Raw genomic sequence first — 16,238 nt, 5'->3', positions numbered from 1 at the left:
TTTGCCTTAACGCTGGGTTATTTGGCTACGAGCCAGCGCTTTGATGGGCGTAGCCTATTGCTTTCACGCGCTCTCTCTCGCGCGCGCGCGCTCTCTTCCGGTAGAATTGTCCGTACGGCCCATACAAGGAAATTCCGCCCTGTTGACGTCAAGCGGACCCATGATCGAAAAAAACTTTCCGAAACTTATGACTAACAGGAAGTACTAATTTTGGCACAGAAATACTCCCATCAAACGTCCACCTTAGCTTTTGAAACTGTGTCCATGTTTAGCATGGGAATCCAAGTCTTTAACAGTGCAAAAAGATCAGTATGCATGAAACAGCATTTCACCCCCCCTTTAAAGTCCTGGAACATTTTCGGGGCGCCTGACTTGCCTCTACTTTTCTGTTTTTCTCACCCATTCTAGCAGTTAGTGTCATATATCATTTTAAACAGGAGAACATGACATTTCCATCTAGCTCATTTAAAGTCCCAATTTTACATTTATTTAGTCTGAGAAGGGATTAAATTAATAGAATTTTAAGAAAAGCGGCAGCATAAATGTGGTGTTTTTACTGTGAACTCAAACAGAACTTCATGAAGTTTGGATTTTTTCCTTTAGAAAGTTAGACTTGGTTGTTTTAGACTTCCAGATGAAATTGTGTCTACATGTAACAATCACTCAGCAAGTTATATCCATTTATTATAATATTATTCTAGGCTTTTATAAGTGATCAACAATCGTTTCTGTTTGGCTCATCCACGCTCACCATGGAGCCTCTGAATAATCAATCGCGAGATTCTCCTGTTTACGGTGCATTTTACAGCATACAGATTGGATTAGCGGTTTAAAAGTTATTAAACGTTTTAGAACGATAGTTATTTTTAGCCGCGGGCGGCTGTCTCTGTCTTTAAGGGTTAAAGGGAAAGTTCACCCAAAAATGAACATTAGCCCATGATTTACTCTCCCTCAAGTCATCCGAGGTGTATATGATATTCTTCTTTCAGACGAATACAATCTGAGCTATATTAAAAATGTTCTGGCTAATCCAAGCTCTATAATTGGCAGTAATAGTTGCTCTGTTTTTGAAGTCCATAAAAAATATATCCCTCCATCATATAACTGCTCCACACGGCTCTGGGGTGTTAATAAAGGCCTTCTGAAGTGAATCGATGCGTTTCTGTAAGAAAAATATCCATATTTAAAAAAAAAAACTTGCATCTCTCTGCATCAGCCGTCCCCGCGCCATCACTTCCGGCGAGTAAGGTCAAAATACCGGCGCGATCTTAGATATATACAGAGATTCCTCATTAGTGCCTGCGTGGATCTGTCGAATGAGGCATCTACGTATATATATCTTTGATCGCGCCAGGATTTTGACCTTATTGGAAGTTATGGCGCTGGGAATACTAGATGACATTCGTCTGATAAGAGGTAAAAAAATAACACATACTGTTGGGTTTCGTGTCTTAAGATACAATGTGTCCCACGAGCCACAGGGTTTAATAAGGATTCGTATGTCTGTGTGTTTTTACTCTCATTGCTCTCATACTCTAAAATATCCCCATTGACATCATTATACGACTATCACACTGCAACGGTTGAGATAAAAATCTACATTTGTGTTCTACTGAAGAAACAAACACACCTACATCTCTGATGCCCTCGGGGTAAGCAGATAAACAATTCGTTTTTGGGTGAACTATCCCTTTAACAAGGATTGCATCATTTTATAGTTAAATGCCACTGGAAACAAAAATTGCAGTTTTAATGGGTTTCAATGGGGACATTTTTGTCCAAACAGTGCTGAGAGGAACTATTTTGTGTAAAATAGTTTTTTTTTTTAAAGGAAATTATGGTGAAATCGTAAAATTCCAATAAAAATTCACACTTGTACCAAAATATATGTAGTTGCCATCAGTGTTAATTTCGTGGACAAATAATTTTCGTCAACAACCTTTTTTCACTGACGAAAACTAAATAAAAACTAGTGTTGGATGACAAAAACTATGACGAAAATCAACTGTCATTTTCGTCAACAAATAAAAACGAGAGGAAAATGTTAGTGAGGGTGGATTAGGGAAGAGATGGGGTCAGAACTGATGATCTGTGTCACAGATGCTGATCTAACCTCTGGAAAACACGGCTCACACACACCAATCCAGCTCCAGAGCGGCTCAATCAATAACACACATTTATGCCAGACAATTGTTTATGAACTAATGCTGATGAATAATGACAATGTTTACTTTACCATGTTTATATAGTTATGTTTTAGACGGTTGTATCAATGCATATTTTATCTCCTGAACTTGAATGAGCTCCTGCAACTGCAACAGAGGCGCAGACATTTCAAAATAAGAGTCAATGTGTGTTTCCAGCTTGTTTATCATTAAAAGTCACGCATTATATATTCGTTTTTGCTTGCACAATAAACTATATTTAATTTAATTCCCATTGAATTCATAGTCAGGAGGAAAGACCAGTATTTGGCACATATTCAATAAAGTATCAGGGTTATAATAGTTCACTAAAACCATTAAAAAAACTGAATTACTTGAAATTAAACTTTAAAAAAAACTTATTTGAAGCTTTAGCTTAACCTAACATGGCCGACTGACTAAAACAGAAATACAAAGTTATAAAAAATATATAGATGTTTTTAATAAACAAACAAAGTGAATTGAGCTCTTTTGCGTATTTTTAATGTCAAAAACAAAATAATGTCAGTTCAAGTGACAGTCGGTTATGTAAAGCTTACATGCTTAATGTATTACAATTGAACTAAACTCATTAGATTTAGTCGACTAAAACTAGACTAAAACTAAAAACAATTCAGGTGACTAAAATATGACTAAAACTAAATCAAAATTAACACTGGCTGGCATAACTAAACTGAAAAAGACAATGTCTATAAGGGGTTAAATGCAAGTTTCTACATCGTGATCAAGTTTCTAAAACTCAAAAATAGGTCCTGCTGACATCATCCCTTTCTGAGTCAGAGACCACAGAAAAAATGCAGTTAATCACCGCAGACCTTCATGTGGAAAAGCAAACGAATGTTTCTAATGTCTGCGTATGGATTATGGATATGATGACGCATTCGCCACGTGCTGGTGAATAATGTGATGTGTGTTTCTGGTCCGCAGAAGCGCCAGCCTTTGCCCCTGTCGCCGCAGAACTACCCTCTGCACGGCAGCGAAGTCAACCTGCCCTCCAGCTTCCACTCCGCTTCGGCTGGGTATGGCGTTCCCAACCACACGCCGCCCATAAACGGAAGCGACAGCATTATGGGTAAGATGCCCCACCCTGACTCCACCACAAACCAGAGCTTTACTGCTGTGACCTGCTCCCATTTTGAGTAATTCGCATATAAACACGAGCTTCGTTCTCCGTCCATGCAGGAAACAGAGGTGGGAACGCAGGGAGCTCGGGCGCTGAGATCGGAAAAGCTCTTGCTTCGGTGAGTTCGTCGTTTCATTTACAGTTTAAAGGGTTAGTTCACCCAAAAATTAAAATTCTGTCATTAATTACTGACCCTCATGTGGTTGGACACCCGTCAGACCTCCGTTCATCTTCAGACACAAATGAAGATATTTTAGTGTAAATCTGATGCTCTGAAAGGCCTCCATTGGCTCAACTTTACACCCTCAAGACCCTTAAAAGCTACTAAAGACGTCGTTACAAAGTCCATCTCACTACAGTGGCTCTACAATAACTTTATGAAGTGACGAGAATAGTTTTTGTGCGCAAAAAAACCCTAAATAACGACTTACATAGTGATGACGATTTCAAAACACGGCCTCATGAAGCTTCGAAGCGTTATGAATCAGTGAGTCGAATGACGATTCGGATCGTGTGTCAAACTGCTGAAATTTGGCAATTCAAACCGCTGATTCGACTCACTGATTCATAACGATTCGAAGCTTCATGATGCCGTGTTTTGAAATCGTCATCACTATATAAGTCGTTATTTAGGGTTTTTTTGCGCACAAAAACTATTCTCGTCACTTCATAAAGTTATTGTAGAACCACTGTAGTGAGATGGACTTTGTAACTTTAGTCTTTAGTGTCTTTTAAGGGTCTTGAGAGTGTAAAGTGCATTGAGCCAATGGAGGCCTTTCAGAGCATCAGATTTACACTAAAATATCTTCATTTGTGTCTGAAGATGAACGGAGGTCTGACGGGTGTCCAACCACATGAGGGTCAGTCATTAATGACAGAATTTACATTTTTGGGTGAACTAACCCTTTAATATGATGTGAAACACCACAATTACGCATCTCAAGTCTCAACCCTTGTCATTTTTTTGTTAGATATATCCCTCCGACAATAACGGCAACAGCTTCTCCTCGAGCCCTTCCACCCCTGTGGGCTCTCCTTCAAATGTTGCTGGTGGGTTTCCTGAAGCTCGTCTCTTTGGAAATGGCTCTTTGTCTCCATCTGCTGTGCGAGACTCAGTGTTTCAGGCTACACTATTGACTTCTGTGTTTGTGTCTTTAGCCTCTGCATCTCAGTGGCCCAAAGGTTCGTCCCAGCCTGCTCCATCACCTGGGTTTGAGACGGGACTGCAGGCACCGGTATGTTCTACCGGGTCATCATGTATCAAAACTGATTGCAAATGACTGGTGTAATGCAAGCTAGTTGCATCGCTTTAGATGTATGACTGTAGTCCTTTAGAGATTTTGCTGTGTGCTGTGTTGCACAGGATATATGCTTGTGTGTGTATGCCTGCGTGTGTATGTCTGTCTGTGTGTGTGTGTGTATGTATGCATCCCTGTGTATGCGTGTGTGTGCGTGTGTGTGTGTGTGTGTGTGTGTGTGTGTATGCATCCCTGTGTTTGCATGTAGGCATACACACACAGGCATACACATACAGGCATACACACACAGGCATACATACACAGGGATGCTAACACACACACACACAGGCATACACATGCATGCATACACACACACACACACACACACACACACAGGCATACACATGCATATACACACACACACACACACACAGGCATACACATGCATGCATACACACACACACAGGCATAGTATACACATGCATACACACACACACAGGCATACGCATACATATACACACACAGGCATGCATACACACACACACACACACACACACACACACACACACGCACACACACACTCACACACACGCACACACACACAGGCATACACATGCATGCACACACACACACACACACACACACACACACACAGGCATACACATTCATGCATGCACACACACACACACACACACAGGCATACACATGCATGCATACACACACACACACACACACACACACAGGCATACGCATGCATACACACACACACACACACACACACACACACACACACACACAGGCATACGCATGCATGTATGCCTGTGTGTGTATGCATGCCTGTGTATGTATGCCTGTGTGTGTGTGTATGTATGCCTGTGTATGCATGCGTGTGTATGCCTGCGTGTGTATGCCTGCGTGTGTATGCCTGCGTGTGTATGCCTATGTGTGTATGCCTGCGTTTGCATCCCTGTGTATGCCTATGTGTGTATGCCTGCATGTGTATGCCTATGTGTGTATGCCTATGTGTGTATGCCTATGTGTGTATGCCTGCGTGTGTATGCCTGCGTGTGTATGCCTGCGTGTGTATGTATGCCTGTGTATGCATGCGTGTGTATGCCTGCGTGTGTATGTCTGCGTGTGTATGCCTATGTGTGTATGCCTGCGTGTGTATGTCTGCGTGTGTATGCCTATGTGTGTATGCCTATGTGTGTATGCCTGCGTGTGTATGTATGCCTGTGTATGCATGCGTGTGTATGCCTGCGTGTGTATGTCTGCGTGTGTATGCCTATGTGTGTATGCCTGCGTTTGCATCCCTGTGTATGCCTATGTGTGTATGCCTATGTGTGTATGCCTATGTGTGTATGCCTGCATGTGTATGCCTATGTGTGTATGCCTGCATGTGTATGCCTATGTGTGTATGCCTATGTGTGTATGCCTATGTGTGTATGCCTGCGTGTGTATGCCTGCGTGTGTATGCCTATGTGTGTATGCCTATGTGTGTATGCCTATGTGTGTATGCCTATGTGTGTATGCCTGTGTGTGTGTGTATGCCTGTGTGTGTATGCCTATGTGTGTATGCCTATGTGTGTATGCCTATGTGTGTATGCCTATGTGTGTATGCCTATGTGTGTATGCCTATGTGTGTATGCCTATGTGTGTATGCCTATGTGTGTATGCCTATGTGTGTATGCCTATGTGTGTATGCCTGTGTGTGTGTGTATGCCTGTGTGTGTATGCCTATGTGTGTATGCCTATGTGTGTATGCCTATGTGTGTATGCCTATGTGTGTATGCCTATGTGTGTATGCCTATGTGTGTATGCCTGCGTGTGTATGCCTATGTGTGTATGCCTATGTGTGTATGCCTATGTGTGTATGCCTATGTGTGTATGCCTATGTGTGTATGCCTATGTGTGTATGCCTATGTGTGTATGCCTATGTGTGTATGCCTATGTGTGTATGCCTATGTGTGTATGCCTGCGTGTGTATGCCTATGTGTGTATGCCTATGTGTGTATGCCTATGTGTGTATGCCTGTGTGTGTGTGTATGCCTATGTGTGTATGCCTATGTGTGTATGCCTATGTGTGTATGCCTATGTGTGTATGCCTATGTGTGTATGCCTATGTGTGTATGCCTGCGTGTGTATGCCTATGTGTGTATGCCTATGTGTGTATGCCTATGTGTGTATGCCTATGTGTGTATGCCTATGTGTGTATGCCTATGTGTGTATGCCTATGTGTGTATGCCTGTGTGTGTATGCCTGTGTGTGTATGCCTATGTGTGTATGCCTATGTGTGTATGCCTATGTGTGTATGCCTATGTGTGTATGCCTATGTGTGTATGCCTGCGTGTGTATGCCTATGTGTGTATGCCTATGTGTGTATGCCTATGTGTGTATGCCTATGTGTGTATGCCTATGTGTGTATGCCTATGTGTGTATGCCTATGTGTGTATGCCTATGTGTGTATGCCTATGTGTGTATGCCTGTGTGTGTATGCCTATGTGTGTATGCCTGCGTTTGCATCCCTGTGTATGCCTGTGTGTGTATGGCTGTGTGTGAATGACTGTGAATGTGTGTGTATGCATGTATATAAATAAATAACATTTTCACTGGCAATCGCTGTTGCATACTGTCCTTTTGTGCATTTGATAAACTCTGCCTCAGTGGCAGCTTGAGTAATTTGTCTTCTTCACAGAGTAAGATGGATGACCGTCTGGGTGAAGCGCTTCATGTGTTGAGGAACCATGCGGTCGGCACAGATATGCACAGTTTACTGAGCGCAGCCGTCTCTGGACATCCGGCCGGGGCAGCGGCTCTGGGCTCGCTCAGTCAGGCCTTCGGGCTCGTCAGTCGTCTGCCAGGACTGGTGAGAGATAATCATTACTGGGGCTCTGTTTCACACCTTAGCGAACAGTGTGCCATTTAATCATTTCCCATATTCATTGATTCATTTGTATCTATTTATATTCCGTTATAATGCTTAAATTCATGTGTAATTAATTGAAATCATGAAACAACTATTTATTTTTTAAATAAATTGCCCTGTGCAATCCATTTTGTTTTCCCAATTTAAAAAAGATTGCAGGATTCCATTAAGTTGTAATAATCAAAAAGCCTGTCTGATTAATTAAATACATAAAGCTTTAAGAATTTAATACTTTAACGTTTTTAAGAAAAATATAATAGTACCCGATGAAATGTTTAAAATGTTCTGTTTTATTTCTGTGCCAATAAAACGCACTCTTTTTCTTTTTGCTGTTTTATTATTTAATATAAATGTATTTGTAAAAATTGTGATAATCTGCAAAATGCATGTAAATTAGTTATGCACCGAAATTTCAGCAACCAGAAAAATTTGGCAAATAAAATGGAAAAAGATTATTAAATGTTGAACAAAAATAAAATATGTAGGGCCTTATGCAATCCATAAATGTTTTCCAATTTCTATTTTTTTATTCTGTTAAATTAATCCAAAAGGCTAAAATAGTTAATATATAATAAGTTAATAATGTTAAAAATAATAATACCATATAAAATGTTTTAATTCTGTATCAATAAAACTTGTCTGTTGATTTAATATACATTTATTATTAAAAACTGTGATAATCTGTAAATAAGTGATGCACTGAAATTTCAGAAACCAGAAATATTCAGCAAAAAATAAATTTTTTAGGTCCCTATTCAATTCATTTAATTTTTTCCCAAATTAATTTATGATTCTGTTAAATTTGAATAATCAAAAAGGCTGTCGTCTGATTAATTGAAATATAAATCTTTCAGAATTTAATACAAATGAACAATAACGGTACGCAATGAAATGTTTAAATTTTACTGTGTTTTATATGATTTCATGCAAATGTATTAACTCGTTACCAAAATAATGCATAAAACTAACAATTTAATTCATTTATTTTGTCAAAGTACTGCACAACAGTTTAAATTAAAACATGGATAATATCCTTAACCCCTTAACTGATCTTTTTTTGATCGCCTTTTTTCGCCTTTTCCTATCATATATATTTTAGTAATTATAATAAATTGGGTATCGTTCGAAAGCGTACGAACTCCAAATTCATCCTGTGAAAACAGTTTTGAAATCAGACGTTGCGTTACCATGGAAACGGTACTCTAAATTCTTCTAGAGGGCTCCTCCCCCTAGTGGGCGGCGTCATGTTTCATATTACAACATTTATTTTAACTACTTTATAATCAAAATCCTTTCAATTCTTGACAAAACACATCGTGGGAAACGTCTGAGTCTCAAGGGGTCTGTTTTGTGATGGAAGTGATATTTGGGCAGAAATTTACAGAAAAAATACCTCAAAAAACAATCAATGGCATGTGAATGACACCCGGTGGCTATTTATGGTACAGCGCCTAAATAAAATCTCATGGGGACTTTAATTTTTGTGATATCAACTTCAAATTTGGAACACAACTTGGTTAGACATATGACTTTGATTTTATAGTCATTTTAGAGTACATTTTTTTCTGTAAAATATATATATTTATATAAAATAAAAAATATTTAGTACAGTGTTTTTCATTTACAGTAAATTTAAACTTCCATAACTTTTTCATACTTTCATATGTTGAAATGCTTTCACTTCAGCAATAATGCCGACTGCTGAGTGTCTTCTTTAAAACCAAGACCAAACTCAGGTCTATATTCCAAAGCATTCTTGAATTACAGCCCTTTAAGTTTGGATAGTGCATTTTCATGACTTATCAAAAAGCGGGGTGACAGTTAAGGGGTAAAATAATGTTTTCAATAAACTGTCGTTATTACTTTGAGAAGCTCATTCTGCTGTTAAACCAGACTTTTATTTTGACGGCTTGTAGTGAAGAATATGAGTTTCTGTGCGGGTCTGATGATAGTTTTCTAAAAGTGAACTGCTGGTTGTTGGTGTCCTGATGTAGTGAGACGTGTGTGTGTGTGTGTGTGTGTGTGTGTGTGTGTGTGTGTGTGTGTGTGTGTGTGTGTGTGTGTGTGTGAACCATCTCCTCTCTTCTCTCTAGATGGCGAATCTCAGTGAGGAGGCGGCAGGATTACCACAGGCCAGCGCTCTCCTGCAGGGACACCATCAGGCTCCGCCCACTTCTCAGTCCGACGTCTTTACCAGTCAGTCACAATGCTTCATATTCAGACATTAAGTGCTTTGTGTATTTTCATGGACTTATAAAGCGTTCCTGATGCTCGATGAATGTTTTGAAAGCAACAGTGACTCTTAAACTAAACTTTGTTGTGTTTGTCTGTCAGGTCTTTCTCTGCCTCGCTCCTCTCACTCCTCCAGCTCGGATATAAAGCGGGAAGATAAGGATGACGATGATAACCTGTCTATTGCGGATAAATCGGACGACGAGAGGAAAGACGGGAAAAGCGGCACGCGATCGAGGTACTGCCCTGTGCACCTTCACTGTAAACGTTTACAACCGGTCAAACGCTTGGAATATGCTCAACAAAGCTGCGTTTATTTGATCAAAAATGCAGTAAAAATTCTGATATATTTTTCTAATGTAAATCAGATGCTTTCTATGTGAATATACTGTAACGTTTAATTTATTCCGGTCAATTTACAGCATCATTACTCCAGTCTTCAGTGTCACATGATCTTCAGAAATCATTCTAACATGATGATTTGATGCTCAAGACACATTTAAGATGATTATCAGTGTTGAAAACCGTTCATGTTTTTGTGGAATCCATGATTTATTTAATTTTTCATGATTCTTTGATGAATATATAAAGCATTTATTAGGGGCCAAGCACCGAAGTTTCTTCTTATTATTATTATTATTCTGCCATTGAAGTCTATGGCAGCCCATAGAACCGTTTTCTGGAAAGTTATGAAATTTGGCACACAGATGGAGGACTAGCCCAACATTAACCACACCAATTTTGGAGTCTCTAAAACAATCCATCTAGCGCCACCACCTGTCCACCTGTCCAAAGTTTCACTCATGTTTATGCTATAACTTTTGAACCATGAGGGATAGAAACAAAAAATTCCTGCCATTTTGATTTAACCAAAAAACCTACTTTCTCGATCTCCTCCTAGGCCATTTCTCTGATTTTCACAAAAATTTAACCAGATCATCTTCAGACCATGCTGACAAAAAGTTTTGGAATTCAAGTTGATTCGTCAAATAGTTTTTGATAAACGCGCCAACAAATTTTACAAAGCGGTTGCAAAAATACACTTAAGGCTATATCTTCGCAACGCTTTATCATATTCAAACCAAACTTGGTACATGTCATCACAAGCATGACTTGAGGCAACATGCAGCGTTTCGGCACAGTGCCACCTACTGGTCCGGAGATACGAAAAATTGCTATTTTTGCTTATAACATCTGAACCGTTTGTCCAAAAGCATTTTACCATATCGGCCATTTTGGCTCTCGGCCATTTTGAATTATGTGCTAAAATGCTGTATTTTATGAACGCATTAACGGATTGTTACGAAACTCGGTATGGGTCATCAGCACGATGCCCTGAAGGAGCCTAAAGGCCCTGTTATACTCGCGCCTGGCTCCGCAGCGCGAGCTCCGCAAACTGAGCGCGCTCCTCCCCCAAACGGACGAGGCGTTTATAGTCGACGCGCGCGCCGTTGTAGTATTCTGTGAAACGACAGGGGGCGACTTGGAGTAATTGTTCTTAAATCCGTCGAAAGCACGAGCGAAGAAGTAGTTTACCGGTCCGGAACAGGTGAACATGGCGTCCCGCAAGCCGTTCGTGGAACATAAACGAACCCACATGAGCCCCGTAACTTTACAAGAGAGACTGGCCGTCACACTACGTGTTCTTGCGTCTGGCAGTAACCAAAAATGTGTTGCCTCCAGTTACAAGTTGGGCTCGACCACAGTTTCGTTGATCGTAGTACAAGTACATTCCCCCAAATTTTGCAGATGGTTTTTATACTAATATATATATATATATATATATATATATATATATATATATATATATATATATATATATATATATATATATATATATATATATATATATATATATATATATATATATATATATATATATATATATATATATATATATATATATATATATATAAATATATATATATATATATATATATATATATATATATATATATATATATATATATAAACTATATTAGTTCACAGTGCATTAACTGAAGATGACAACTAATTTCTGATTATGTTTTTTGTTTTTTTATTTATTTTTTTACCAAAAAAATTCCCAACATTTCAGTCATTTCTTTACAATTAACATCACACACTTGCAGGTAACAGACAGGTGCGTAGAGAAGACCAAAAACGTGTGTTTGTGTATATACAGGTGCTGGTCATATAATCAAAAAGTTTATTTATTTCACTAATTCCATTCAAAAAGTAAGAAATTAACACTAAACAAGCACAATAAATGCTGCAGAAAGTGTCTTGTAAACTAATGTACTAAATGAAGCCTCTTTGTACAGTTACTTTTTATAAAACATGCCTTATTGTATCAAAGGTTCTATTTCAGTTAGTGTAGGCTCATTTTGAAAATGTAACCAGTTACTTAAGACAAGTGCAAACTGGGTGCTTAATGCAAATGTATTCTAAAGTCCTATTCACAAAAGGAATGGATGGTTGGACGGATGGATGGCCATCAATGCAAACTTTCCATGAATTCTGTGCCATCTGGCTGTCGCGATGATCCCTCATGGAATGGTCATAAATGTGCCGGGACTGACGCACCAGCTCGGACAAAGTCGCCTCAAAATCGTACATCTTCGGATGCGGAGGTGCGCGCGGAGTTACAAAAAAGGCGCTGCGCACCGCCAGGCGAAATGGGGTCTTGCGGAGCCGACGCGCGAGACCGCCCCCTCCGCGTTGACGTCATTTTTGCCGCGCGCACCCTCGCGCTCTTGCGGCCGCGGCGAGTATAAACAAGGCTTAAGAAGTTTCGAAACAGCGCCACCTAGTGGATAATTTGTTTTTCCCCAAATGCTTATAACTTTGGGTATGCTTGACTTGTTTTCATGGGAGTAACTTTTTGTTGTCTCCTGAATCCTTGCCGAGTCCAACGATACCAAACTTGCTAGGTTTTGGCGTATGGTTTGTGCAGCGTGGTAATTTAGCACTTATAAAACATCAGCTGCTATCTTCGAAACCCCTTGTCCGATCCAGACGAAACCAGCATCAGAAGTTTGGAAACATAATTCGATAGCTGAGCGTTAATGCCCAAATGTCCAAATATTGATCGTAAGGGAGTAAAATCCAATCAAAGTCAGGTGTCAGTCATTTTTTACGTGTTTTTTCATATAAATGTCTAAAACTGTAAAACGAAATGAGATATTTTCTCCAAAATTGACACACACATGTATGGGCTCACTCCGATGACACATAAAACAAAATGGTGGGATTGTGCCTCTTGGTGGCGCTATAATAGAACAAAATATGACATTGGCTCTATACAACTCAATGTTTTAATGTGGGGTTTTAACATTTTTGCTTAAAATTAGCTTCAAATATCTTCACTCATTTTTTCAGCTGCTAGCTTCCTTGTTTGCTTCTGTTGCGCTTGGCCCCAGTATTGCTGCTTGCAGCTATATTTTGAAATAGAATATTTTGTAACATTATAAACGTCACTTTTTAAAAATAATTTTAATGGGTTTTTGCCAAATAAAAGCATTTATTTTCTTCTTTTTTTAATCTTTAGTACTTTTGAAGGATACCGTATCATGGTTTCCACCAAAATATCAATACTCATCATGTTAGAATGATTTCTGAAGGGTTATGTGACACTGAATACTGGAGTAATGATGCCGGAATAAATGAAACATTACTGTATATTCATATTGAAAGCAGCTGATTTACATCAGAATAATATATCAGAATTTTAACAGTATTTATGATCAGATAAACACAGCCTCGGTGAGCATAAGAGACATAATTATACCCGACTTTTGACCGTATAGCAGTTAAACATTACCTGCCGATCCACTCCTGCAGCTTCTGATTGGTCCGTTTTAAAACACTGACTAGGGATGCACCGATTGACCGGCCGGTTTTCTTTGTATTTTTCTGCCGATTTTTCCGGAAGTGTGCCCGCGTGCACATACGCCTATAATGCAATCATTCGCGAACATGTCACTTGTGTGTTACAAACGGAAACTGGAGAACTGAGGGAAGGAGATCGGCTGAAGGGAATGAAGAGCCGCTTTCCTGAGCGAGCTGAAGTTGCGCGAGCTGAAGTTGCGCGAGCTGAAGTTGCGCGAGCTGAAGTTGCGCGAGCTGAAGTTGCGCGAGCTGAAGTTGCGCGAGCTGAAGTTGCGCGAGCTGAAGTTGCGCGAGCTGAAGTTGCGCGAGCTGAAGTTGCGCGAGCTGAAGTTGAGCGAGCTGAAGTTGCGCGAGCTGGAGTTGCGCGAGCTGAAGTTGCGCGAGCTCAGCACAAGTGTAGATAGTGAGCGTTTGTTCAGCTCAGCTTCTCACGTGTTGGATCAGATGAGAACGAAACAGACTAACTTGTGACAAAGCCGAAATACTTATTTTTGTAGCCTAAAGAAGAACATGCTGCACTTTAGAAATGAAATACTATCAGTTCTGTAGCCTATAGGATGATCATTTATATTTGGTAACACTTTAGAATAATGGTCATTAGTTAACTACATTAGTTAACATGAACTAATAATGAACTGCACTTATAAAGCGTTTATTAATCTTTGTTAATGTTAGATTCAACATTTACTAATGCATTATTAAAATCTTGTTAACATTAGTTAATGCAGTGAACTAACATGAACAAACTATGAACAGCTGGATTTATATTAACTAACGTTAACAAAGATGAACAAATACAGTAACAAATGCACTGCTCATGGTTAGTTCATGTTAGTTAATACATTAACTAATGACCATTATTCTAAAGTGTTACCTTTTATTTTACCTTAAAATCACATTGACTTAATTTGATTTAAAAAGCACCTGCTGTAGCATCTTAGTTTTTTTCATTGCACTAAACGTTATTTGATTTAGCATTTTGGAACAATTGTATACTTTGGTTTTATTTAATTTCACTGGTAAAGACTTTTTTTCTTTACACTGAATTTAAAAACAAATGTTGATTTAAGTAACATCTTTGTTTGGATTGCAGAATATGCAGTTGTTGCCTTTAATTTCACCTTTCAGCCTTTTAATTTCCAATTCAATTTCCTGTTAATTTCAGATTGCGGACTTGTTTTCCTTAGCCAAAAGCCAATTTAGCCTGTTAAATACCAAATGAAGTTCATGTTCATGTATACTTTCATTCTTTTATTGTGTAAAAAAAAAAAAAAAAAACGAAATCGGTTTCGGAATCGGCCAGTTTTCTTGAAAAAAATCGGTATCGGAATCGCCCAGTTTTCTTTAAAAAAATCGGTATCGGAATCGGCCAGTTTTCTTGAAAAAAAATCGAGTATCGGAATCGGCCAGTTTTCTTGAAAAAAATCAGAATCGGCCAGTTTTCTAAAAAAAAACAACAAAAAAAACAAGGGTATCGGAATCGGCCAGTTTTCTTGAAAAAAATCGGAATCGGCCAGTTTTCAAAAAACAAACAAAAAAAAGGGTATCGGAATCGGCCAGTTTTCTTGAAAAAAATTGGTATCGGAATCGGCCAGTTTTCTTGAAAAAAATTGGTATCGGAATCGGCCAGTTTTCTTGAAAAAAATTGGAATCGGCCAGTTTTCTTTAAAAAATTGGAATCGGCCAGTTTTCTTTAAAAAAATCGGTATGGGAATCGGCCAATTTTCTTGAAAAAAATCGGGTTTCGGAATCGGCAAAAAACGGAATTGGACAGTTTTCTTGAAAAAAAAACGGTATTGGAATCGGACAGTTTTCTTGAAAAAAATCTGTATCGGAATCGGCCAGTATTCTTTAAAAAAATTGGAATCGGCCAGTTTTCTTTAAAAAATTGGAATCGGCCAGTTTTCTTTAAAAAAATCGGTATGGGAATCGGCCAATTTTCTTGAAAAAAATCTGTATCGGAATCGGCCAGTATTCTTTAAAAAAATTGGAATCGGCCAGTTTTCTTTAAAAAATTGGAATCGGCCAGTTTTCTTTAAAAAAATCGGTATCGGAATCGGCCAGTTTTCTTGAAAAAAAATCGAGTATCGGAATCGGCCAGTTTTCTTGAAAAAAATCAGAATCGGCCAGTTTTCTAAAAAAAAACAACAAAAAAAACAAGGGTATCGGAATCGGCCAGTTTTCTTGAAAAAAATCGGAATCGGCCAGTTTTCAAAAAACAAACAAAAAAAAGGGTATCGGAATCGGCCAGTTTTCTTGAAAAAAATTGGTATCGGAATCGGCCAGTTTTCTTGAAAAAAATTGGTATCGGAATCGGCCAGTTTTCTTGAAAAAAATTGGAATCGGCCAGTTTTCTTTAAAAAATTGGAATCGGCCAGTTTTCTTTAAAAAAATCGGTATGGGAATCGGCCAATTTTCTTGAAAAAAATCGGGTTTCGGAATCGGCAAAAAACGGAATTGGACAGTTTTCTTGAAAAAAAAACGGTATTGGAATCGGACAGTTTTCTTGAAAAAAATCGGAATCGGCCAGTATTCTTTAAAAAAAAAAAACGGTTTCGGAATCGGCCAGTTTTCTTGAAAAAAATCTGTATCGGAATCGGCCAGTTTTCTTGAAAAAAATCTGTATCGGAATCGGCCAGTTTTCT

General features: G+C 38.8%; 1 protein-coding gene across 3 annotated transcripts in view; it reads left to right on the top strand.

Moving 5' to 3' along the window:
* The window catches only part of tcf3a (transcription factor 3a), a 73,060-nt gene that overhangs the window by 43,931 nt on the left and 12,891 nt on the right, over positions 1–16,238 (top strand). For all 3 annotated transcript variants that reach the window (XM_079819714.1, XM_079819715.1, XM_079819716.1), the window contains exons 11-17: positions 3,132–3,276; positions 3,387–3,445; positions 4,299–4,377; positions 4,486–4,562; positions 7,261–7,431; positions 9,585–9,687; positions 9,826–9,961. In XM_079819714.1, coding sequence (XP_079675840.1) covers positions 3,132–3,276; positions 3,387–3,445; positions 4,299–4,377; positions 4,486–4,562; positions 7,261–7,431; positions 9,585–9,687; positions 9,826–9,961 — 770 coding nt within the window. The remainder of the gene's footprint in view (positions 1–3,131; positions 3,277–3,386; positions 3,446–4,298; positions 4,378–4,485; positions 4,563–7,260; positions 7,432–9,584; positions 9,688–9,825; positions 9,962–16,238) is intronic.

Source organism: Gobio gobio (genome assembly GCF_949357685.1).
Source record: "Gobio gobio genome assembly, chromosome: 6".
NCBI classification, from domain to species: Eukaryota; Metazoa; Chordata; class Actinopteri; order Cypriniformes; family Gobionidae; genus Gobio; species Gobio gobio.
The sequence above is the reverse complement of the archived record's forward strand: the minus strand, read 5'-3'. Positions and strand labels throughout refer to the sequence as shown.